Raw genomic sequence first — 25714 nt, 5'->3', positions numbered from 1 at the left:
GACCTGCAAGTCCTAAAGAAAAAAAATGAACATCTATACTGGTAAATATGAATGAAAATACTATCTCAGACTTTGAAAGAATAAGACCACCACAATGAATGGTAGATCTCTGAGAAATTATACTGGAACAACACACTTTAAGTATAGTTTGAAGAATAAAATTTTGTACAGTATTTTCAGTTTTATTATAAAAATGCACACACAACAAAGATTGTCATAAGTCATTTCTTGCCTCTACTTGCGTTCAGCACTTGTTCTTGAGCAGCTTTCTTTGCTTTTACCATTTCGACAAGTTCCTAGGAAGGGAAAAAGATGTTACTTACACCGAGAAGTTGTCAGAATTTGCAGACATTTCTAGTGTTTGGTATAAGTATGTAAAACATCCGAACTGGGGTAAATCTACTGAAAAGGTTGATTTATTTTTAGTAACTGCCAGAGCTAGAACGTTTCTAAGGTTGGTTACTTCTAATATTGGCCCCACAACTACTGTGGTATTGAATAAGCACAAAAACATAATTTAAATGATTGATAATGGAATCTACACACTAAAGATCTACAACCTTATATCGTTTCATGCAGTCCTTCTTTGTCCTGCCAGGCACTGCTTCTGCTATTTTTTCCCATCTTTCAGGTGTATTTACTGGGTACGTTTTCAAAGCTTGTTCCAAAAGCTTCTGTTCTTCTGTTGTCCAAGGGGTGAAATCTGTGCATGGACCTGTTTAAGAAAAAATTTTGTTTGGAAAATTTTATTGTAATTGATAGAAAACTGTCCTGGAACACCTTCCCAGATGAGTCTTTTGGTACACATCTTGGTAAGTGCCCATTTGAATCTGTGATGTGCAATCTTGAACAGACCAAATTAGACGCACATATATAACTCTAGGTATTAATTAAGGAAAAAACTTTAGATAGCTCACATCCCAGAAAAATATGAGACTTTAAAGCACAATATGCTTTGTATTTCTGGTCTATCACAATCTAATCTTATATTCACCAGACTTTTTTAAAAAAAATCAGATTTAACATACACAGTTGGACTTCTGGGTTCAAAACCACAATCACAAGTCATTTAAGATTTCTGATAAATCTAGTTCCTTATAGCATAGTTCAAGAGCTGCCTCCTACTTAAAAACTTTTAGCTCGATGAGAGCCTGGAAACCATTCTCATTTTACACTGGAAGAAACAAGTTTAACAAAGCTAAGCCAAACTCCCATGGTTTCAATGCCGTACAGCCAAGGTGAGATTAGATTCCATTTCCAGTGTGTCACTGTCACCACGTCCACTAAAATATTGTGGAGCCTACGCTGTGCATCTCTACTAAACCAGACCTTTATGTTTGATAGAACACCTCATACGTGTATCAGAAACAAATATGTTCCTTCCTAAGATGCAAGAAGTATACATCCCACTTCTGTAGGAAAATGAAAATGTGAAAATGGTTAAAATGATTTGGTTATTCTAAGTTAATGGATTACTGACGGCTTAGTTATTTTAGATCATGCAGTGAAAACACAGTGGCACCTATCCTACCAGCAGTGAGACTACCTCTTGAAATTGTAACCTGTGAGATCAGGTACAAAGTAAAGCCTAGAAATCTAAGTTATTTCCCAATTAAAAACATACTCACAGACACAGTCAACAAGTTGAAAAACAACACACCTTACAACAAGGCAGAGAACTTGTATTTGAAGACAGATTAAAGACTGAAGCTTTTTTTGAAATCAGCTTTTAAAATTCCAGGAACCCCTTAGTGGAATTTCCTTTTATTAGTTTGCAGCCCCATTTAACACCATAGATTTAATTCATTTCCTCTCTCTTGGAAAAAAGATGGAACTGACATATAATTATTATCTGCTGCTTATTATCTGCTGTTATGATCCAGGGACTTCCCAATACCAAAATGAATGAAACATATAAAATTCCTATGAGAAATCACTATTCCAAAAAATGTGGCCAGCTTGCTGTTTACTGGAGCAGTTGAAGAGAGAGGGACCTGCCCATTAAATCCATAAAAAGAGGTAAAGGAGTCAGGCCCAAGTACCATATCACTCCTGCCCTCACAGGGTCACCCATCTGCCAGAAAGCACAACCATCAGTGTCTGCCTCCAGCACGGAAACTAGTCCCACAAGAAAGGGCTGAGAATAACGCAGTAATATCTGAATGTGTCTGGTTTTTGTGGATGGCGTAAGGGGCAAGAGAATTACCTCCTTTAGAAGTGCCTTCCAAGTGTTCTGAAATTTCTACTTTGTTACTTATCTTTCTGAAAAGAGCCAAAATAATGCCCAGCCTAGACAAAAGTCACCCAATTTTGCAAATGCAACTTGCAAACGCAGAATGATTTTTTCCTCTTTATAGAACATTGTAAGTCTCTCCTAGTATTTTCAAATTGAAATTTTGGGATAATGAACCAGACCAAGAATACAGGAAAAGTGGGACTGTTAAGACAGGGACAGGTCATCATGAGGAGTCAAGGCTGTCAGTTAATCCCAAAACATACATTTGGCACTGTGATCTGGAAAGCATATCCAAGATTAGCTTAGTTTAGGGAGAAAAGGACTGGTGGCTCACAAATGCATGTAGTGAAAGAGAACTTTTCAAAGTTTTGTCAGCAACTCACATTAAGGAAAAAAATGTCACATCTCAGACACTTATACACATGAACAAAAGTTTCACAAATACGCACTTATGTAATAGGTGTAATGCTCTCTGATATTTTCTATTCATGATCCATTAAACTGATTTCATGACCCACCTCTGAGTCATCATTTGCATTTGAAACATACTGGTCCAGAGTAATCAAATTAACTAGAACACCCAAGACATGTCAGCACAACAAACTGTGTCTGTATAACTAACTTGTTCTGAGCCACGTAAGCTGCAGGCATGCTGCCCCTTTACTCCTGTCTTCCCTTAAAAACAAGGACCTTTCCTTATAGTGTATTTTTCAAAATCAGGAAATCAACCTTGATAAAAAATTATCTAGTCTACAGACCTTATTCAAATTTCAATTGTCCCAATATCCTTTAATACTGATTTGTAAAATCTGGTGAACAAAACAAACACAACCCCTCCCCTCATGGCATATGAAATGGAAGAACTGTAATTCTCAATGGTGCTGATGTAAAACTGTCCTGAAAACATCCGCTTTATACCTTTCAGTCTGCTAAATGCTTTCCATTCCATTCACTCTGAATGTAGACCGTAGATCTTGAATACTCTCACACAGATACATGGTTAGCATTTTCTACTCATAGAAAAATAAAATTTCATTACCTTCAAATCGTTCTGAAGGTGTTGCATTGTCTGCTTGACACACCACACCGTGTTCTTTTTTAAACTTATCAAAAGCCTTTCTGTTTATGTCATCTTTTTGATGAGGGTCTGAAAAGGGGAAAAAACTTTAATACAGATCATCTCATTTAGTCTTTCATTAAATTGCATAGATTATTTTTAAAATATGTATTCAAGGTAGCAAAAAAATTGATTTGGCAAAACTAACTCACCAAGTTTTTGAAGACTCTTTGCTTTGCCAATAACATCTTTGGCGGTTCTCTTGACTCCAGAAGAAGAATGTATGTTCATGTAATTAGCAATAACTTCCCATCTAGAGCAACCGATACAAAAATAACGAAAAACCCCAAACAAAACCCAGAATGATCCCACATTTTTAATGCAGAAGGGTTAGCTATAACATCTAAAGAATTAGCTCTAAATTGGTGGTCTAATTATTACTATTGCCTGAACTATGTTTTTTGCTTTTCATATGTTTAAATCAACTGTGTATAATCTTGGTTTCAAGTTTGTACAAAACCTTACTGATTCTGTGTAAAAATCAACAGAAATAAAAGCACACATTTGTGTATACTGCCATTTGGACACATACTTAAGGAGACAGATCATTCTGAAAAGAGAACCTTAGTTTCCTCATATACAGAATAAGGGAGGCTGGATCTCTAAGGTTTCTTTGAGTTCTCAGCTCAGACTCTGCAGTGAGCTCCAGTTTGAGGTCGGAAGCAACAAAGAAGGATTAAGACTGAAAGAGAAACTATGGAGCACAAAACCTAGTGCCTACTATAAACCACAATGGACTAAGCCAACATGAGAGTCAAGGTTTATGTCTTATGATCCTTAATTTCCTGAGAAATTGATGAAGCATCCTGCTGTATGTATGGATATACATATGTGTGTTGGTATAAGCTGCTAAGACTAGCAGGTTCAAAATGCTTTTCACACTTTGCACAGAACTTAGTGTCCAGGTCCAAGCACATCTCTGGAAGTTTGCTGTAATGTGCTGCTATTTGGGTGTCTACATTATCCCTAGGCTCCAGTATGTGTTGAAGAGGAGTTTCATTAGAACGAGTACCTTGAATTTGTTCCAGCAGGGAAGAGATTCACAGCTTTAATTAGTAATTGCAGATCATCTTCTGACCAGTGTTTACTGCCATTTCCACCTCCGCCAGTTGATTTCTCTGCATTCTTAGATGCCTGTCGCATACGAGCCTCAGCTTCCTCTTTCTCTTTTCTAATTTGCTCATTTATTTCTTCTATCTACACAAATATCATAGGTAAGTCAGGGACTTAAAACATCTTACTACTCTACACTCCCTTGCTGACTTGTGGTTCTCGACGCTCAGCATCATCCAGGCAGGGAGCCTACACCACCCCCCAGGCCAGCCCCCAAACCAGTCAGCCTTTTCACTCTGGCTTCCAGGCTGCATATCTCTGCTTGAGGAACAAGAACCAGCCTTGGCCTGACCTACCCTGTATTCCTATCATATCTCTATTTGCCTTGGACACTACTTGTCAAGTCCATAGTCATTGGGTTATTCACCCACAAGGCCATTTCAAAGCTCATACCCACTCTTGCAGATAATGTCATTTACTCTCTACAAAAAGGTAAAAGCACAGCAAAGTGGCCTTTGGTTTATCTTGAAGTTCTACCTTTTACACTGTCACTTCCAGTGTACCTTCAAACATGCACAAGGGAAAAAAAAATCTTTACTTGATGATGTTGCTCTGTCAGTTGCTATCTTGGAGTCATCTCTGACTCATTTCCCCACTTCAATCCCTTAGAACCAGTCACCAAGTCCCAAAGATTTCAGTGATTCCCATTATCACTCACAGTCCAAGTCCTTCCAGTGAGATTCTTACACTAGTCACACTCATCCAATGCCTCTTGTCTACAAATGCCAGATTAATAGCACAATGTTAACCCTGTGCTACTCAAAGATCTGTGGTAATGGAAACTGTTCATCTTGGTATTCAAAACCTGCTTAATTTGGCTCTACTCTTCTTAACTAACTTAAACTCCCGCTTCTTCTTACCCTAACTTTCTACTCCTACCTGTATTTTACACTGCTCCCCTGACCTGAACACTGTCGTCCTTCAAAACTGGCTCAAACCCTTCACTAAGCCTCCCTGACCACTCAACCTGGTGTTGGCACTTACTCTCTAACCTACAGCATTTACTGGGGGCCCTCCATCTTTTGGTCCTTAGGCCTTTTCTCCTTAGCGTAACTGTTCCTGAACTCCTTTGTGGCAGCAATAGCAAATCACCTAGGCACGGGGCTATATATGGTAGGTACTAACACTTGTTGCACTGAATTGAATTTCTGGGCCTGTTTCCTCATCTGTAAAATAAAAGGTGTAGACTAGACAGAATAAAAATCTCTTGGTTCTAAATGTTATTATCCAACAAAAATGCTCAAGGAATAGTCAACACAATGATTTTTTTCTAACAGTGATCCTGAAAAATCTATGATTAATGTGCTAGATAACCACAAATCAAACAACTATATATGGTAACAACTATACACACTTAAATCCAATTTAAGTCAACCCAAAGAGAAATGAGACACTCTCTGCCCCTATAGTAACTTACATGTTAGGTGGGGAAACACTGAGGTGAAAGCAATACTAAAGCAGAATTAAATGCTAAATACAGGTAGAAGTGATATGTTTTTCTATTACCTGTTTTTCCAGAGCAGCCTTTCCTACTTCTTTTGTAGATGATGTGAGTGTTTCATTCAAGCACTGTAAACTTAAAGGAAAAAAGGGGATGAAATTTTATCCTAAGCCCAAAAGAAGACTTTAACAGCAGCTCTACAGTTATACCTCGCTAGTTCAAGCCGATCACAAAGTTTTTCCACTTCCTCCATCATTTTAACACGTTCTGCCTCATTGTCAGAAAAGTGATTCCAGGTCTAGAAGTATGAACACAAACATTTTCATCATCTCTACTGGCACTCAAGAGTACATCCATAAACACAACTACCAAGCATGAAGTCCTTGAGAGGTTCTTAAGTTGACTGTATGGCCTCCTGGCCACCGACAAGCACATTCCCCGGGCACCATGCAAGGCTTTCCCTGGCCAGCCAGCAATAAGGAGGCATTACTAAATGGATGGAGGTGCAAAACAGAAGCAAGGTGATGGTGCAGAAGGCCTCTAGATGATATAAGACAATGAGTGCTCAGACAACCACTGAAGAATCAAGAAATTCTATATAACGACAAATTAAAATCCCTTTGTTAGGCTGCCTGTTCTATTTACTGTGTGCCAAACTGTAAAAAAGACAGTGTGTTAAGAAACAGGAAGTTCAGCAAAACCTGACATAACTAGAGATTATGCTTAGAATGGAATATTGTGATGTGCCTGGGTGAACAAGAATTGGAAAGTATCAATACTTCTCATGCTGCTTTCAGCTGCTGCTGACCCATCTCTCATTCCTCACTTTTCCTTGCTTCCTTAATCGATGCAATCTGGTGCTAAGGTTCCAATGCTTCTTTTACTGTGACACCTCCCTCGGCTTCCAAAAGCCTTACTGATTTTCTTCCTACCTGCTTGGGTCACTCCTTCTCAGGCTCCACTTCCTCTGTCAGTGCCTTAAGTATTGGTGTTTGCCAGTGTCCCATCTCCACCCTCCTTGCTCTATACTCTCCCCTGGGGGGATCTCCACTACTTGCCATTGAGATGTAGACGACTCTGTGACAATCCCACTCAACTCCAGACTTTACATCAAAGTTAAGTCACCTACTGAGTATCTTCATCTGAGTATCTCAATGCACTCAACATGCCCTAAACTGAAATCATTCTTCCCCAGCCTTTTCCTCTTCCTTTGTTTTCTGTTTCACTGAATAATGCCATCACCCATCCAGTATTCCATGCAAGAAACCAGGACATGTATTAACCCTTACTCCTCTTCCACCTCCAACATAAAATCAATACCCAACAGGCAACAGCCAATCTTACCTCCTAAATGTTGGTTCATTTAATCTACCTTCTTTTCCCACCATCTCTTTTAGTTCAAGGCCTATGCTCTCACCTGGATTATGCAAAAGACTCAATTTGTCTCTGCCTCTAGTGTTCTCACAGCATCCTGAGCTTAAGTGACTCAGGATCAGAGTCACTTTTAAGCTAGCAAGATATATAATGCTCTTCAAGACCTGGCCCTTCCTTCCTCTGGCTCATTAAACCTCACTTTTCTGGATCTCTACACTCTCTCAATGCTCCCTGATCTCTCTCATCTCTAATCCCATACACACACTGCTTCACCTGGCTGAATCCCACTAGATCCAGAAAGCCTTCCTTGACCACCTGTTCGGTACCTTCTTGTCCTAGTACCCATCTTAAAGTGTTTCACTGGCCTGTTTTCTTGTCATTCTCCATCGTTAACCAGCAGATTCTTGAAGGCAAAGACGGTGTCGTCATAGTATCAACATCAATTATAACTGCTTGACAGATAGTTAAGTGCTCATCACATATTTGATGAATGAATACATGAACTCATGCAGGAAAGGAGCTATAATAAGTTAGCAAAGGCCAGAACTTTAACCCTCATTTAGGCACCATCTCTAAGAACTATTCAAGTTTTCTATTTTCTAACTGACCTTTTCAAGTTGTTGATCCAGTTCTCATTATGCCAAATCTAACAAGTGCTACATGTGAATGATCTCATTTAATCTTCACAACTCTATTTCTAGGTATTATTTCAGTTACTGTATAGGTGAGGAAATTGAGACATAAATGGGTTGAGGGAACCTCCTGAGGACCAGAGACAGGACATGGGAAGTGGAAAATTACTTTAAATCTGAGTGTATGCTCTCAACAACTATGATATCCTGCATTCTTCTCAGTATAATTTTCTAGGTGAAATCTGAGGAAAATCTTTCATTTTTTTCTATTTAGATTTTCCTCTTACTTACCAAAAGCTTGAAGAGACATCCTGTGCTTGTATTTTTATTAAATGTCTTTCAAAGCCTGCTAAATGGGGCAGGTTAATTTCATTAACTGAAGATTTAGGATGGCATATATTAGAATACATATACTAGTGTCTAGAGCCTCTGGACAGTCACGTGAAAGAGTCTTCTATACACAGTAAACATTTACATACTTGCTGAATTTAACTACAATGGTGTAGTATACTGTGTGGCAATCTCTACTATAGCTTGGAATTTCATTAATTTATTCATTTGATGCTACTTGATATGGAACAATACTGGCCTCTAACTTTACCAGTTTAAAAAGTAAGACCATCTCTTGGACAAAACTATATTTGAAAACTTTTGGGGTTTTTTAGTCAATATTTTTTAGTAAAAACTGTACCTGAACACAAACTACCAGTACTCAACTGAATGATATCCCTTTATTTAGATAAAAATGAAAGCTTTTAGATCCTTAAAAAAACCCAAGTTTAACTTCTTAAAGAACTTTTTCTTTGATAAACATTGATTTTACACCATTAAGGAAGTAACCAGTCAAAACCAATTTTGTGGCACATTTTCAGAACAAACGATCCAATTTCTCCAACCAGGGGAAGGGGGAGAGATGGTGATGGTAGGGGACCTGCAACGGACACAACCAGGAAACACACAGCTGAAATCTTTGATCTTATTTAGATAAAAAGACATTGAGATAATCAAGAAGGTGTGAATATGGAACAAGTATTAGAATAATAAACAACTTTTTTTTTAGGTTTGAAAATGGCAAGATGGTTATGTTAAAAAAAAAAAAACCACCAACCCTATCAGAGTTGCATACTGAATATGCATGTGTGAAATTTTTAAAAAGTGAATTTAAAAACGTTTATATTCTGAGATAAAATGTGTACAGTAGTTTATATTTCCATAGTATAAAAATATTTTTAAGCTTAATCAGCAATTTGATTTACTTGTATGTAGTGCTTGTTCAATCACAGTCTGACGTACCTTGCATGAGTTTCGAAGTTTTTGTCTTTCCTTCTTAATGGCTTTTTTCTGGATGTCTTTTTCCTTCTTTGCCAATAACGCTTGTTGTCTAACTTCCTCTTCTTCTTTTTCCTTTGCTAACCGAGCAGCTTCTAATTCAGCTTGTCTTTGCTTTAATAATGGGAAATAAAATCATTTAATAAGAAAATTAGAATTCCAAAATGCTCCATAATCTTATTCAAAAATACAATTTTTAATAACTTAAATTGCACAAAGGTAAACATCAACTTATCAAAGACCGAAGGAAAAGCAGATGGTAAAGTTCTATAAAAATTTATTAGAAATGTAAAAAGGACATATTAGAAGTGAGTGTAGTATTAAGAAATTTACATGACATTATGTTTTTGCTCAATAAGAATTTGCTGGTAAGGAAGATCATTCTATCAACTGTGCCAAATGTCATGATTCTTTCATAGTAGCACCTAATTCTCTACTACTAGATTACAGTATTTAAAAATAGATCTGAAGGTTGAAGATTTTATGAACATTTAAAATCCAACTTTGTCAAATGTCATCTTACTTTCTCTTTAGCTTCTTGCTCCTTCCGTTTTGCCTCTGCTTTTGCTTTCTTTTCTGCTTCTTTCTTGGCTTTTTCTTCTTCCTTAAATTTTTTTATCCTTGGATCACAGCTATATGCATTATCTACCAGAAAAAAAGTTAATCTTTTGAATTTCTAACATTTAATTAAAGAACTTTAAAAAAAACATCAATTATCCTTACCAACTAGTGTTCTTATTCTGTTCATTTCTTCTTTTTTCCTTTGGGCCCTTGTTGCTCTGTTCTGCTTTTCAATCCATCTCCTTTCATCACGACTATAAAATAGGAAATATTGGAAATAAACTATTGCTTATGGATGGTATGACAGGAAAATGTAATACTTTATAATTTAGCTACAATGCAAGTAATGTCTTGAAAGGTTAAAATGCTATGTCATTATTAACATTAAAGGGTAATAGTACTTACTATTATTTTTGGTTAATTTTTTGGGAACATTCATGTCAAAATAATTTCCCTACACATATAGGGAAAATGAAAATAAAACTGGTTAAGCAACCGGAAGAAAAAGAATTTGCTGACTTGAGCTTTATTGACAATTACATTCCTTGGCAATTTCTTAAGCTTCATAACCAACTATTGATCTGGCACTATCAAGCTTAACTTGTGAGATAGGATCTCAAAATATCAAAAAAACTCATTTAAAACGGATACACAGAGAAAATGCAAAAGAAAATATATGTGGTATATTTTTACATCATCACAAATACCAAAGAACCAAACAAATATCTTCCTTTATTAATGATTTACATACATACCATTCTGCTTTTTCTTTTTCTTCTTCATCTAAATAAGAGAATTCTCTCCAAGAATCAAAATTATACCTAATATAAACAGAAATAAAATAAAATCAAGCCAAAACAAATGAAAAAAAACTTCCTTTTAAAATTAAGTTAGGTGCATATAATTTTAAGAAACTTTAATGATAAGTGGATGAGTTTGTTTTAATAGATCCCTCCCCTCTCTTTTGATACTGAACTAGCACTATACCCAAGTCTTTTTCTTCTTCTTTTTAAAATGACATTGTATTTGGTATGAAAGTCTAAAATACTCATCACCCCTAAACAAAATCCCAGCTCCCTGCTATCTCTTCTGAATATTAGGTTTCTCTCTTGCCTGGGACTTGATAAAGTTTTCCCTGCCTTCACCGCCACTAGTCTGTCAAGTTTTAAGGGAACCTAGTAGTGGTCACTTTATCTGGTTTGTAGAGCTAAATTTTGTCATTTTTGTCTTACAGTGACTTTGTGTTTTCATATTTACCAGATACTTAATGAGAAAATATAGCACACATAATATAAAAATGGAAAATGAATACTGCGCATTAAAAATTAATGAATTAGTTATAGAGACAACATCGTCTTCATCATATATTCAAGTACTTAAAGAAATAGCTAAATGAAAAATTATTTTTTAATGATTCAAATAACTCCTTATTTTTCATTTTTTACTGCTACAGTGTGCTTGATATCTAGAAATCTGATAAATAGAAAACAGATTGAAAAAATAATCATAAAAGCCTAAATATTACATAGGAGATAATACAGCATTCTGTGAAAACCTTTTTGATTTCTAAACACAGTGCTTTTGTTCATTGAAGGTTCTGCAATTTTCCCATCCCTCAATTAATTTACAGAAGTCAGTCGAGCACTTATTGAATACTTACCTTCTTAAAAAATGAAAGCATGGGAGAAACAGTGTATTCACTCACCAGAAAGAATAAAATGCATCTACATCTTCAAATGATGAATTCATATCACCAAGTTTAGGGACATTTTTTTTATTTGACCATCTGAAATATTGAAAAAAAGAAAAACTCAAAACATTTTGTACAAAAAGTTCAACAAGCTGATTTATTAAAAACAACAGTTTTTACTAAATCCCCTACAATATCCCTCCCCTATGTCCTCCATGACTAAGAGATGGAACTGGGAAATCAGCAGTGCAGTGCTGAAAAATGCAGGTGCAATAAAAGGGAGGGCAAGGGGAGAGGGGGTGTGAGGGGGAGAAACCAATGGAACAGTGTTCTAACCCTCAGGTTATCTTCAGTTCTGTAAATTACAGGGTTGTAGCAGCTGCCAAGCTGGCCAGAAAAAACAGGCTCTAACGCCACTTTTCAAGCTCACTTAGTCCTGCCCCTAAACAGGCAGTACGGAAGTGACCGGTAGGCCTTCCCTTTTAAAAAATGTGAATAATCACAGATGGAATAGATTTCCACTCCCTTATCGCCACCACTTTCCCCCTAAGAGTCAGACTTGTAGGTTCAGCACTTCACCCACCATCTCTAAAAGGACCCTGAGTTTGCTACTGACCCGTGTTTTTCCACTCTGTGAAACCATCCCACAAAAAACCATAATCCACTATATATATATGCTGTTACAAAACAAATGTGAGGAGAAAGGGTGGAGGAAATAATTAGTCTGCATCAAACTGCTGATCAAAGTGCTTCTCAAACTTAGCTGCCCATTAGAATCACCTGGAAGCCTTAAAAAAACCTACAGGCATTCCAAATCAATTAAATTAAAATCACAATTTCTCCAGGTGGAACCCAGGCAGCGGGAACTGTTCAGGCTCTCCAACTGATTCCAATACGCAACTAAAATGCACTCTCAGGAAACCTTCCAATGCAGATGGAACCAAAAAATGTAGATTATTGGTTCACACTACTTAAAAACTGATTTTAATGAAATAAATTACATATGCTTTAATCTTAAATATAAATCATCCTTTGTCAGAGAACCTTATGATAATCAGATGCTCAAAAATAGAACAAAAGCTTTCCTAAATGATAATGGGCCAAATGCAGCAGTGTACCCATTAACAAAGGGGAAGGAAAGAATGGGAAATTACTGTCACTTAAGTATCAGCATCACACTACATAAAGTCAACCATCGTTCCCCCAAAGGAAATTTAAAAGAAAAACATCCCATGAGTTGTAATTTCACTAAGGAAAGGAAGAACTTCCATTTAGAGAGCAAAATAAATTAGTAGAGTAAGTTCACCAGAGGCGCTCAATATTGTAGAGGATGAGGAGGACAAACACAAAACTATTACTAGCTATTACTAGAGGAAAAAACCAGAAACTTGGAACTACAAGAAGCCAACCAACAGAGCATCATAGCGCAACCAGCCTCTGCATTCAGTTCAATTAAAGCTCATTTTTCTTAAAAAAAAAAAAAAAAAAGCCAGCCAATAGAGCATTATGATCACAAGGGGATGCCTTAACGCACCTGGAATTCCTTTCAAACACTGGGGAAAACACTTCAAAGAAATTGTCCTTTGCTTCACTTTTAGAAGGAACTGAGTTATCAAAAGTAGGATCTACACTGTTAAATGCTCGTCTTTTCACTGGATCAGATAACATTTCATAAGCTGAGGAAAAAAATCATAAGGTCACATCACCACAATGCTACATTTTTTTCTTAAAAAAAGTTATTTTTCATATTTAAAAATTTTGTGTGCTTGTGGGGAAGGGAGGATTTAGGTAATAGCTCTAGCACAATGGGACTTAAGAACTTCTTTAAGTACCTCTTCTGGAAGGCAAAGGACAAAACAATAAACACTCAACCGCTTTTTTTTTTTTTTAACAATCCTGATGTTTATTTGTCAAATTTCATCAGTGGAGTCATCGACCGGCTTTTAAAATAAGGGCAGTTTCATTATAATAGCATACTTGGCAAACCATATAAGTCCAGAAACACTCAACCCTTAGGAAAGCATGACTCTGAGGAAAAAGAAATAGCTAGAAGACTAACTGTTAGATCCCAAGGTTATGAAAGATCAAAGGATCTTTGACATCCTGAGCACTATGTATGAGTGGGTCAACAAAGAATAAGTTTGAAAGGTGTGTATACAATTTTTTAAAAATTAGCATCAAACCGTAAAATTACATTTAAGGAAATATTTAGGTATGGTGGCTCCCTCTCTTAATTTGCTTAATGAGGATATGGCTATTTAAATATCCATTGATGGCTGGGGAGGGTCCCTTACTAGGATAGAATTAACTTCTTCATTTAAATAAGCAAAACGTCTGAGGAACAGTTTAGCCCCGCAAAGTGTCTGAAATGGGAAAAGATCTTAGTATTCTCATTATTAAACATAACAGGTATAAGAATTAACTCTAGGATGCGCTTCTCAAAAGAACCGCCTGGAGAATCTTGTTAAAATGCAGACTCCAATTCAGGAGGTCTGGGGCAGAGCCTGAGCTGCTGCAGTTCTGACAAGCTACCAGGGTTGCTGATGCTGCTGGGTAGGAGAGCCTCACTTTGTGCGGTGAGGCTTTGGGGGAGATTACCAGAAATAACCAGATGTTAACTAAAGATATTTTAAAATGTTATGGTATAAATGAAGTACAATACGCATAGGACACCTAATCCCAGCAATTAATACATAATCTTCACTAACGGAAATTTCTGACTCTAAAGCATTTTCTTACCTTTAGTTATGCAAGTGAAGTAGTCATTATCTCCTTCTTTTATTGGTTCACCAGCTGCTTTCCGTTTGTCTGGGTGATGTTTTAAAACCATTGCTTTATCTACAAAATAAGTCAGATTTAGATAATTTGTCCTTTTAGGCATCAAAGCTAAAAATAAAGATGAGCTAAATAGAGCCATTTCTAATAGCATAGTATTAGTTTAAAAAATATTTTCTCCTACAGTAAAATATATGCTTATTAAACAGAAATTAGAGAAATTGAAATAATTATTTTAAGAACTGGCCAAAGTGCCAGCACCCAAAGACAATTGCCGTTCATATTTTGGTGTATTTCCACACAGACTTTTTCCCCCTTAAGCATATGCTTTCAAAAATGTAGCTATAATCATTTTATATATACCAATTTAAGTTGTGATTTTTTTCAGCTTAACATTACAGCAGTTCCATTTTCCACGCTGTTGCAAACTCTTCAAAAAATTTTAATGACTACTTAATACAGTATTTCAAGTAGATTTACCATAACTTATGTAACTGTTTCTCTACTGCTGGATATTTAGATTGTTTCCAATTCTTCACTACTGTAAGTTAGTCAATTTGAATCATTTTGTAGAGAAGTATTTTTCCATATTTAGGACTCTTTCTTCTTAGGATATACTCAGAGAAGTGAATTAGTGACTGAAAATGTAGGAACAAGTCCCGTTCTAAAAGTCATACCACTGCACACCCCTATGGGAACATCCTTTTCACCACAACCTCAACACTGGACCCAATTATTTAAAACATGATTATCACTGGTGCTCAACAAATTTTTTGCTGTTCTTTATTTCTACCCTTCATCCTTCATTTATGGAGGAAAGAGAGGCTGTCTCAGTTTTTTCTTCTTAGTTTGTGTGAGTCACTTTACAATGACTAATGGCTGGCTGTCAACATCTACTGAGCATTTAATATGTGCCAGCATTTTTTTTTTTTTTTTTTTTTTTTTTTGCGGTACGCGTGCCTCTCACTGTTGTGGCCTCTCCCGTTGCGGAGCACAGGCTCCGGACGCGCAGGCTCAGCGGCCATGGCTCACGGGCCCAGCCGCTCTGCGGCACGTGGGATCTTCCCAGACCGGGGCACGAACCCGTGTCCCCTGCATCGCCAGGCGGACTCTCAACTACTGCGCCACCAGGGAAGCCCACCAGCACTATTTTTATCAATTGATCTTCTCAGTAACCCGCTGAGGAAAGTACTATTAGTTTCTCCCTTTTACAGATGAGGAAAATGAGGCACAGAGAGGTGAAATAACCATTTAACCTCTATGCAACCTGTCCAAAGTCCTGGCCAAGTTGGGCTCCAGTCCAAGCAGCCTGACTCCTAAGCCTGTGCTTGTATGCTGCCTCTCCTAGTCAATCATGTTTGATGCTAATGCTTTCCACAACTGCTGTGATTATTCTTGTTGTCAAAAAACATTCAGTTTAATTTATATTTACTGATCATTTCCTTTATAATTTTATTCTGGTACTTATAAATGTAGGTCTTTCATTCTGCAAAAGTTTGAGATATATGTTTCTATTTTAATATTTTCTACGGTCGGAACTGAAAAGCTTATTTTTTTTCAAAGTCCTAATACCATCTAATAATCCTCCCTTCTCTACTAATTTGTGACGCCTCCTTTATCACAGTAAATTTTACCAGGGTCTGTTTCTGGTTACCTATTCCTGTCCCAGGATTATCTTTAAAATGACTATAGCTTTCTAATTTGATGGTAACTTCCAAAAACTGTGTATTATTTTTGTGTATTTTTCTTGCATCTGGCTACCTGACTCAGCTCTTTCAGTTTTTAGGTAGATCCTATATTACCTACAAATAATATATTTCTTTCTTTCCTTCTAATAGTTCTCTCTCCTTTAATATCGTTAATTCTCTGACCCAAACTCCCAAATAGCATAAAAGTAAGGGGCAGGTAAGCTTCCCCCATGGGTTTTTATGGTAATATCACTAATGTCACACAGTTAAAAGTTTGTTGGCAGTGAGTGTGAAATACTTATCTAAGTAGGGAATTAACTGCATTTACTTTCAAAGTTGTATTTACCAAAAAGGAGTGGATATTAAATTGTACTATATGTACTTTCACATTCTTCTTAGGACATCACACCGACATATTTCCTAAGAGAAATCTTGTTCATGGGCATTATTCTTTAATATACTGTTGAATTCAATTTGCTATTTTTTTAATTAATTAATTTTCTTTTATTTATTTATATTTTTGGCTGTGTTGGGTCTTCGTTGCTGCACACGGGCTTTTCTCTGGTTGTGGCGAGCAGTGCGCGGGCTTCTCATTGCAGTGGCCTCTCTTGCTGTGGAACACGGGCTCTAGGCACGCGGGTTCAGTAGTTGTGGCTTGTGGGCTCTACAGCGCAGGCTCAGTAGTTGTGGTGCATGGGCTTAGTTGCTCTGCGGCACGTGGGATCTTCCCAGGCCAGGGACTGACTATCAGGCTTAGAAGCTAAGTAGCCAGGAACAATAATCACACCATACCAGACAGTTCAGTGGTGTGATGACCCCACCACTGTTGGGCACTGCAGGAACACAGCACAGGCTCCTCCCATGGCCAGTGCTTGGGGAAAGCTATAGCTTCTCAAGGCGCTGCTCTTCCACCCCTGCTGTCAAAACAGATGCTGTTCAGCTCGGCCTAACTCACATCGGTTCTCCTTTGAAATGCTGAGGAGTAAAACCTAAGTCACATGCCTACAAACATTCTCTATCTCAAGTCGTATCTTTTTATAATAATTCAGGCAACTTTTCTTCTTTATTTGCAATTACTGTCTCTGTTACATTCATTCCGACCTCTTCTTTAGGGAAATCTGACATCTCTTTATTCTTTCCTTCTGAATCTTGGGAGCATTCCTCAAGGCTATCCTCTGCTTTACTTTGTTTTCTAATTGTATGTCAGCCTTTCGAATTCTAAATGCTGCTCTCCTGTTTTTAGTTTCCAGGCAATTCTACTTTTTTCTTGCTAGTCTCTTTCTGCAGTGCCTATGCTGCTCCCACCCCGCCCCCTGCCCCCAAGGCAGTGTCTTCATATCTCACTGACAACATGCAGCAATCAAGTTTTCTTTTGAACCTGATTATAAAGTCTGAGACAGATGATGTCTCAGTTTTTTGTTGGATAGTCTCCTCTTATGCTACAATGTTTTTTTCTTCATTGACTTTTCCACCTAATCACCTCTAGTCATTCATGTACAGTAGGGCATCCTGAGATTCTCCTATATTCTGTTCCAGGGGTGGGGTTGGGAGAGGCAAAAGATGTCACCCAATATTAAAAATAAGGCAATGAAAAAAAAAAATAAGGCAATGGAGGCCGAAGAACAGCTGTTGTGTATATTTACTGAAATTTCAAAGACCTACCTCTCCGCCCTTCCCCACCAAAGATAGTTTCTGGGATGTTTTGAGGGTACATTAGCAAATGGGCTTTTATTGTACATTCATATTTCTATTATTATAAAAAGTCTCTATGATTTTTTTAAATATTATAGTTGATTTACAATATTGTGTTAGTTTCAGGTGTACAGCAAAGTGATTCAGTTATATATATATATATTTTTTTTTTCTGATTCTCTTCCATTACAGATTATTACAAAAAGTCTCTGATTTCAAATTTTTAAGAAGCATAATATGAAACAGTTTTCAGTTTAAAACATGGGAAGTATTTTAAGCTAAAATGATTAAGTTTAGAAAGTTCAAATCAAAGATTTTACTTCCATGTAAAGAATAGCAAACCTACTTGCATCATATGCCAGTGTGGCAGTTTTTCTTCAAGAAAAACATTGAAATACCACTGTTAGTACTCAAGTACTTTCTCTTAGCCCATCATTCAACTTTTCTAGTATATTCTTTTCAGATAATGCAGAAAAGGAAGAAAAGACACTTACTTTATCCACACGTAATTGAATCCCTAATTTTCATTATAGCAATTCAAAATATCAATAAAATTAAAACTTTTTACAAACTATTATGTATAAAATAAGCTGTAAGGATATATTGTACAACACAACAATATTTTATAGTAACTATAAACGGAGTATAACCTTTAAAAATTGTGAACTGCTATATTGTACACCTGGAACTTATGATATTGTACATCAACTATACTTCAATTAAAAAAATAAATTAATTAAATAAATAAAATGTAAAAAAAAACCCACCAACCTCCTTTATGTGTGTGTTTGTGATAGGATTCAAGAACTAGAAGGATCTCAACTGTCATCAGTCTTACATTATTATTAGGTTTGTCTGTGCTAATGATTATAAATTTGCAAAGAATAACTTTGTATTTTTACTTTTGGACAAGATTTCAGAGAGCAGTAAGTAGCAACTGTCTATTTTACAGTGACAGAGGAAAGAGAACAACAGTCTGCTTCTGAATAAATACTGAGAATATTCAGCAAGGTGGCAGAGAGTGAATCGCAAACCCACATAACGTTAATAATCTGTACAGTCAGGGTGCAAAACTTCTGGCAACAGAATATTCAAAAATTAATCTCGGGGCTTCCCTGGTGGCGCAGTGGTTGACAGTCCACCTGCCAACGCATGGGACACGGGTTCAAGCCCCGGTCCGGGAAGATCCCACGTGCCGCGGAGCGGCTGGGCCCATGAGCCATGGCCGCTGAGCCTGCGTGTCCGGAGCCTGTGCTCCGCAATGGGAGAGGCCACAACAGTGAGAGGCCCGTGTACCACAAAAAAAAAAAAACCAAAAAAAACCTCTATTATCCCAATAAAACAAACGGACTTAACAGAAGCAAATGGATGTTTCTTTTACAATTATTATACATTTTTTATCTTCAGAGAAAGAAACCATTCCTTCACCTTAAAACACCAACTGCTTTCCTAGCTCTCAATCACTTCTGGTTCTTTCACAAATTATATGTGTCAAGAAATATTTGGTATCTGTATGCTATTCTTTCATATAGTAAGACTCTGCAAATACTTTTCCAGGGCAAATGAATTTTCCTGGCATTATGTATATTGCAATGACTATTCATACACACTAACATGCTTAATCTAAAATCATGCCAGCTTTTAAAGAAATCCAATCATAGGTCTAAAATAATCTCATCAATTCCTTCACCTTGTTAAAAAGTATTTCCTGTGACTTTCCTAAATACAAGCATTAATGAGAAAATTTTGAGTTTATCTACTAAGGCTCAACTAGCATTTTTCAGCGTGAAGTAGGTCTCATTCAGTCATCTTCCTCCAAGTGCAAGACTTTCTCTGTCCCTGATTCCCTCCTCCTTTTCCATATGGCCACAATCTTACCTCCTCTGACCTCAATATCCATTCTCTAGAGTAGAGGGCAGAACTCTGTCCTAAGACAAAACAGAAAACTCATCACCTTCACCTCTTTCATGAAACTTTACTAATCAGGCGAACCGAATGGCGTGTAAGGAATTACGTCCACAGGACTGCAAAGGACAGGACAGTTCGACAGTTCACAGCACTAAGGGGATGGTGTTTCATAAGGCCTATAAAGACTGGGTTGCCAACAATTCCTGCCCCCGTCCCCCCGCCCCAATTTTTAACCTTGTCAATGAAAAGAACAATGAAACATCAGATAACTCTTTCTTCCGCAGAAGACACAGGGTGGTATCAACAAAGATGTGACCTAAGATCACAAAAGAATATTGAAAAATCTAAGTAACAAGGCAACTTCCACTAAGTACAGTTGGCCATACTTCCAAGGGGAGGTGAAATATTATTTTTTAAAAGCTTGTTATTGGAATAGTGTTCTTTATCCTGTCACAAACACACACACACACACACCCTGATTTCTTGTTCCTAATGAGAAAGTCCATTCATGAGACTGCATTTTTCTGGTTTTGAAGGTAAGAGACTGTGGTTACACATCATTATACCATAGAACACATGTTAAATCTAGAGTTATGGCTATAGACTATGATCTTGCATATCTTTTCAAGAGGATAACATTTCCTATACCAGATATTTGATTATTTCAAAATAACTAAGTACTTACGAGCTGCTTTAATCTGTCTCTGTGTAGCTTTGTATCTTACATGGCCGAGTCCAAGTACTGCATAATGATCTTGGTTCTGATAAAGACACAAAATGGGAGTCAAGTTTGAAATGAAGCCATATATCGTATTCCTTGTGTTGGTACCCTAAAACAGTTTCCCAAAGTGAGACTCTCATAACAGAAGTCTAGTGAGCTGTTCCATATAAAATGGGTTCTGGGACTTCCCTGGTGGTGCAGTGGTTAAGAATCCGCCTGCCAGTCCAGGACACATGGGTTCCAGCCCTGGCCCGAGGAGATCCCACATGGTACAGAGCAACTAAGTCCGTGCGCCACAACTACTGAGCCTGTGTGCCACAACTACTGAAGCCCACATATCTAGAGCCCGTGCTCCTCAAGAAGAGAAGCCACCGCAATGAGAAGCCCATGCACCGCAATGGAGAGTAGCCCCAGCTCGCTGCAACTACAGAAAGCCCATGCGCAGCAACAAAGACCCAATGCAACCAAAAAATAAGTAAATAAATGAATAAAAAAAAAAATAACAGGTTCTGAGGTCATGGAAGTTTGGGAAATGTGGACCATCGTATACAGCCTTCTTAATAATCTGTACGCACAGAAACCAAACAAAGGCTCTGAGAAGTCCTGCAATTAAAACAAAAACAAGCAGACGGAAACCTATATAGCCCAGCATTTTCCAAAACTTGACCAAAGAACTCTTGGTCTTGTATTTCTCTTAATACATATTAATATGCTATGGGCATCCTTAAATCAAGGTGCAGCCAGGAAGATTTCAGAACTGAGGGGAGCATTACAGTAGTCCCAGTAGGTTGGGCCAGTGGCAATGACAGGACAGGAGCCCTGGAGCAAAGAAGGCTGGATGGAAATTTTGAGAAACTGGGGATGAGGCTTCTCTGGATAGGAAGCACCTGCTTTCATTTCTGCTTTGGTTAACATCCTTACAAATCTAGAGATTGAGGTAGCACCTGAGTGAAGGCTCCTTACCCAAAGGGTGTATCTAGTATTGGAGAATGAGTGGGGAGAAAGAGGGCTTGAGGGCATAAAACACAGGAGAAAAAAGTCAAATAGGGTTGACTGGTTTTCCTTTAAATTCAGGACTGCAAACTCCCTAAGGATGTGCTCCTTTATTATGTCTGGCATTCACACTTTGTTCCAGTTGGTTTGCTTTTCCACTCCCTAAGACTATTATTACGTATTATTACATACTTCAGTCCTCTAGTCTTTCCTTAAACCTCACAGACCCTGCTCCACCCTCTCATCAATGGCCTTGCCTCCTGCTTAATGAAAAAATTTAAATTATCCTACTCAAATTCCAGCATCTTTCTGCCATCTTACCTGCACCCATGCATCTTTCCCTTTCCCTCACCATTGAGAAAGCCTATCCTACCGAGACAAATTACTCCATCCCTCCTGGTTCTGAACCACCTTCTCTATGTCTCTCAAATGCTAGCATCTTTCAATTGTCTTCTAAATTTCAACTGGATTATTTTCATCATTGTACGAAGAAGCTCTGTTATCTCTCATCTTTAAGACCCTCCCATGACCCCACTTCCATTTCTTCGCTGCCCATCAAAATTAAACTTCTTGAAAAAGCCATCCACAGAATATTTTTACCCCCTTTAGCATTCATTTTCAAACCACTCCAATCTAGTTCTGCTCTGTCCATTCTCACCCCAGGGGCTATGAAGCTGCTCTCTTCAGTATCAATTTCCAGCTGTCAAACACAAGATGACCCAGCTGCCTTCACTTGACTTCAACTCTCAGTGGCAGCACAGCTGACTCTTTTCTTGAAACGTTATTTTCCTTTAGTTTCTGTGAATCCACTGTTTTCCTCCCATCTTCCAGTAGCGTTTTTCAGCCATTTTGACTGGCTTCTCGAAGCCCTGCCAAGCTCAGTCCTCGGGCTTCTTTCTCTCTGTATACTTTGGTCCAAGGTGACGTGACCCATGCCAGGGCTAGAAGATGGTAGGTGCCCTGTAAATGCTCGCAACTCCCCAGTTCATTCTAGTGTGGACTCCTGAGCTCTAGATGCAGAGACACGATGCTCCCCACAAACTTCCTTTTCCTGCAACCCTGTGCTGGTGACTGACACCACAGTCTAGCAGGTGACTCAAGCTGGGATGATCACGGGTCTTCCCAATATGTTCCCTTCTCTTGGGCGGCACAGCCCAGGTCTCCAAGACCTGTCAAGCCTACCTCCCCGAAAAACAAATCCGTCCCTTTGTCCTCAAAACTTGGCTACCAATTTAGTTCAAGCATCAAGCACTCATTCACAGGCTTGGATTACGGCAATAGCCCCATAAAGGCAAACTGTTCCCTTTCCCTCTGGTCCTGCCCTCCCTTTTCAAGCAAGTTTCTGTACTGCCAGGAGAACTACTATTCTAAAATTAGCTCAGAAACTTTTGATGACTTCTTACTGCCCCCAAAATAAAATATAAATTCCTTCCTTGCCATGGCATGAAAAGGACACAACAGAGTTTCATCTAGACTCTGTTTTCAGTCTAATTTCTCACTGCCACCCCTCAATATGCTACTCTACCCTTCATCAATCCCTGAAGAGGCAGTGCATATTCTTTTACTCTTTTGTGTCTTTGCATATCTATTCCTTCTGCCTGTAACACCTTTTTTCCCTTCTTGTTTCATAAACTGTCACTTAACCTTTTAAGACCAACTCAGACATGGCTTTTTCTGGATTTCTCCATCAGAGATAGTATCCTAGGGCTACTGCTGTCCCACTCAGGGCTTAACAATAAACAGGTGCTCAATCATGATTATTTTGTTGAAGCATCTTAAAACATGGCTTAATAATGGAAAACTGCCATCTGACCGAACAAGATTCAGATATTAAGTACCTTCCAGTCTTTGGGATCAAGTGTTTTCAGCATGGGAAACTCTTCTAACTGCAATTCTTCATCTTCTGATTCCTCTGATAATTCTTTCTTATCCTCCAGTTCCTGAAAAGAGGCAGAAGCATTTCTGTTTCTCCTCTTAACAAAAGCTTCAAACCATCTTCCCACAGGTTCAACTTGACAGAGTGTTGAGGCTGTGATTGAAAGCGTTAAGAGAGGCTTCAATGTATTGCATGGAATAAATCTGTTCCAAGGCAATAAATAAGATCAAAACAGTGACTGCATCAGAATATAATTTTAAAACCATCAACTGAGAAAATAACTGCAGTAATCCAGTTAACATGAGGGTTATCAATAAATAATCATTTCCTAGTATTTACAGACAGAGATTCAATCAACCTCTTCCAGTTATCTGACAAAACAAGACATTGGGCAATGTCAACAATAAATCAATACTTTTCTGGGGATATGAAAGGAAGATGAGGAAAAGGGAGAGATGTTGCAAACTGCTTTCCTTTTAGACTTGTAATAAAGCGATAAATATAAACTGTCAAGAGCCAGCCTCATCAACAAAAATCTAAAAATAACTCAAAATATCTTAATTATTAATACCTGAATTTAGATAGCTTTCAAAAATTTTAAGAATCCACTAGCAATGATTTTTTCTGAAAGATGATTTTCAAGCAGCTAACAGGAATTTACTAATGAAACTGTGCTTTAGTGGAACAGCTTTGAATCTGAAATCAGAAGCTTTGGATTTCAGTGCAGGTTTGACAATTAGTAGCTATATGAAATGAGTCAACGATGCCTTCAACTGTAAAATGGGAACAATACGTATCTTATCTGGTTCCTTGGAAGGATTGAATGACAAACGATAAAAGCACTTTGAAAGTCACAAACTGTTAAATAAATGTAAGTCTTTATCATTATTCCTGGAAAGTGGGGTAAGTCACTATATATGTGTACATTAACAATTCAAAAAAGGTAGTTTGGGTCAGGAAAAAAGTGAACATCTTAATTTTAATTTCATATTTCAAATGAAAGCAAAAAGCTTTACTGTCTGGCAAAAACTCAGATTTAAGTCTTCCCTTGTACCTAATGGCCACAATTTTGTAAAAATAGCTGACTTTTCATGTTTTGTGTTGGGAAATTAAGATTTCTTCTATCATTCACAGGAGAGTATTCAAAAACACTATATTCAAGAAATACTACCTGTGTAGTGTGGGTGTGGCTTTCAAGAACATGACCTTTCAAGCCTTTCCCTCTACTTGTAAGATTACACAGAAACTTCTGTAAGCAGGAACACAACACGTGCCGTGAGATACGTCCAATATCACATACAAGCGTCTGTATACGTGGCTATGGTAATCAATGAAATCACTGAAATTAGAGACCCTTTAAGTTTACAATACCATGACTGTCCTGGGCTATAAATCTAAGAACCTACAGCAGCAGGACAAATTTCACCCCCCCTTTTTTTTTTAAAACTGAAGATAGTTGACTTCCACAGAACAAGTTTCACTTAATGACTGCCTTTAAAAGTCTGTTTACACGGGTCTTACCACCAGCATACACAGTGGTGTTTTCATATTGAATATGAGGAGCAGTGTCTGAGTCGGGACATTTAAAAAACGAAGCCGGAGCAAACGTAAAAGGGGAGAGAGGCGTTTGAGCTCCAGCTGTAAGGCTTTGTAGGGCCCCCGGCACGTGGGGTGCTCGCTGTGGGCAGTCTCCTGCCGTAGGCAAGATGCTTATGAGAACCTTTTTAGGGTACTGGAGGGTTCGGTCCCGAACTCCTCCGCCCAATCCATGAGTCAGCAGCCGCGAGACAAGGAAGAAACTGCGGGGGCAGAAGGAAGACGCCCCCCTTCCTCCTTCCTTCCAGTCTGGGGAAGGACTTCTGTATAGCAGGGAGCAAAAAGACACTTGTCACGGCCCCACACTCTATAAGCTACTTGCCAGGGGCAAGGGTAGAGAGGTTTCGGGGTCACCAAGGTGGAGGCCCGAGGCAGGGGCTGCTGAGGATAGACTGAGCAGGGGTTGAGTGGGCACGTACCAGAGGTCAGAGCATGGGTGATGGCGGTGCCCCGGCCTTCTGCAGCGCTTGGCAGGAGCAGCATGATGACGCCAGAGCCAGCCCCGCGGGCGCAGCAGTTCCCGTCCCAGGCGGAGGGCTCTTAGAGTCCCGCCAGCTCTACCTCCCCGTCCGAGCCTCGCGCCTTGGCTCTACGATGTCCAGGAACCGGCGCATGGAGACGACCAATAACTACTTCCGGGATGAATCTTTCGTGGTGCGTAGGCCAATCCCACCCCCGCCAACGTATGCGGCTGTCTAGGTCCTACTGATTCAGATCCGGGTGGGGACCAAGATTCACGAATGAAAGGTTCCTACGTTTATCAGTTCCCAGGTAAAAAGGATTATTTGCCTCGTCCAGGTAGAATATGGAATACGTAGGACATGATTTTCTATAGCAGCTCTTACTATATTCTTTTCCTTTTTTTTTTTTTTTTTTTGGCGGTACGCGGGCCTCTCACTGTTGTGGCCTCTCCCGTTGCGGGGCACAGGCTCCGGACGCGCAGGCCCAGCGGCCATGGCTCACGGGCCCAGC

The 25714-nt window shown here is 38.5% G+C and overlaps 1 protein-coding gene across 2 annotated transcripts; it reads right to left on the bottom strand.

Annotated features, from left to right (window-relative positions):
- Positions 1-161: 161 nt before the first annotated feature.
- On the bottom strand, positions 162-25334 carry DNAJC2 (DnaJ heat shock protein family (Hsp40) member C2). Of its 2 annotated transcripts, none has more exons than XM_082846916.1 (17): positions 25162-25334; positions 23109-23299; positions 20242-20317; positions 14233-14331; positions 13028-13169; positions 11509-11589; positions 10559-10624; positions 9966-10057; positions 9766-9887; positions 9207-9356; positions 6117-6205; positions 5973-6042; positions 4366-4550; positions 3506-3606; positions 3276-3383; positions 561-715; positions 162-296 (listed from the first exon to the last, which is right to left on the bottom strand). In XM_082846916.1, exons 1-17 carry the CDS (start codon positions 25223-25225, stop codon positions 222-224), a joined length of 1866 nt encoding a protein of 621 aa, XP_082703042.1. In that variant the 5' UTR covers positions 25226-25334; the 3' UTR covers positions 162-221. The 2 variants fall into 2 exon arrangements, with proteins under 2 accessions (XP_082703042.1, XP_082703043.1); XM_082846917.1 differs by having other exon boundaries at positions 23109-23210; positions 25162-25325.
- Positions 25335-25714: the final 380 nt, after the last annotated feature.

Source organism: Leucopleurus acutus (genome assembly GCF_964270905.1).
Source record: "Leucopleurus acutus genome assembly, chromosome: 9".
Taxonomy (NCBI): domain Eukaryota; kingdom Metazoa; phylum Chordata; class Mammalia; order Artiodactyla; family Delphinidae; genus Leucopleurus; species Leucopleurus acutus.
This window is presented reverse-complemented; position numbering and strand designations above follow the sequence as displayed.

Excerpts from the sequence above, each read along its gene's own strand:
- DNAJC2 (XM_082846916.1), bottom strand. The coding sequence starts at position 25,225 with ATGCTGCTCCTGCCAAGCGCTGCAGAAGGCCGGGGCACCGCCATCACC. Across the intron at positions 23,300-25,161 it reads CACCCATGCTCTGACCTCTG|CCTCAACACTCTGTCAAGTT; the intron begins GTACGTGCCCAC and ends TTTCAATCACAG. Across the intron at positions 297-560 it reads ACTGCATGAAACGATATAAG|GAACTTGTCGAAATGGTAAA; the intron begins GTTGTAGATCTT and ends TTCCCTTCCTAG.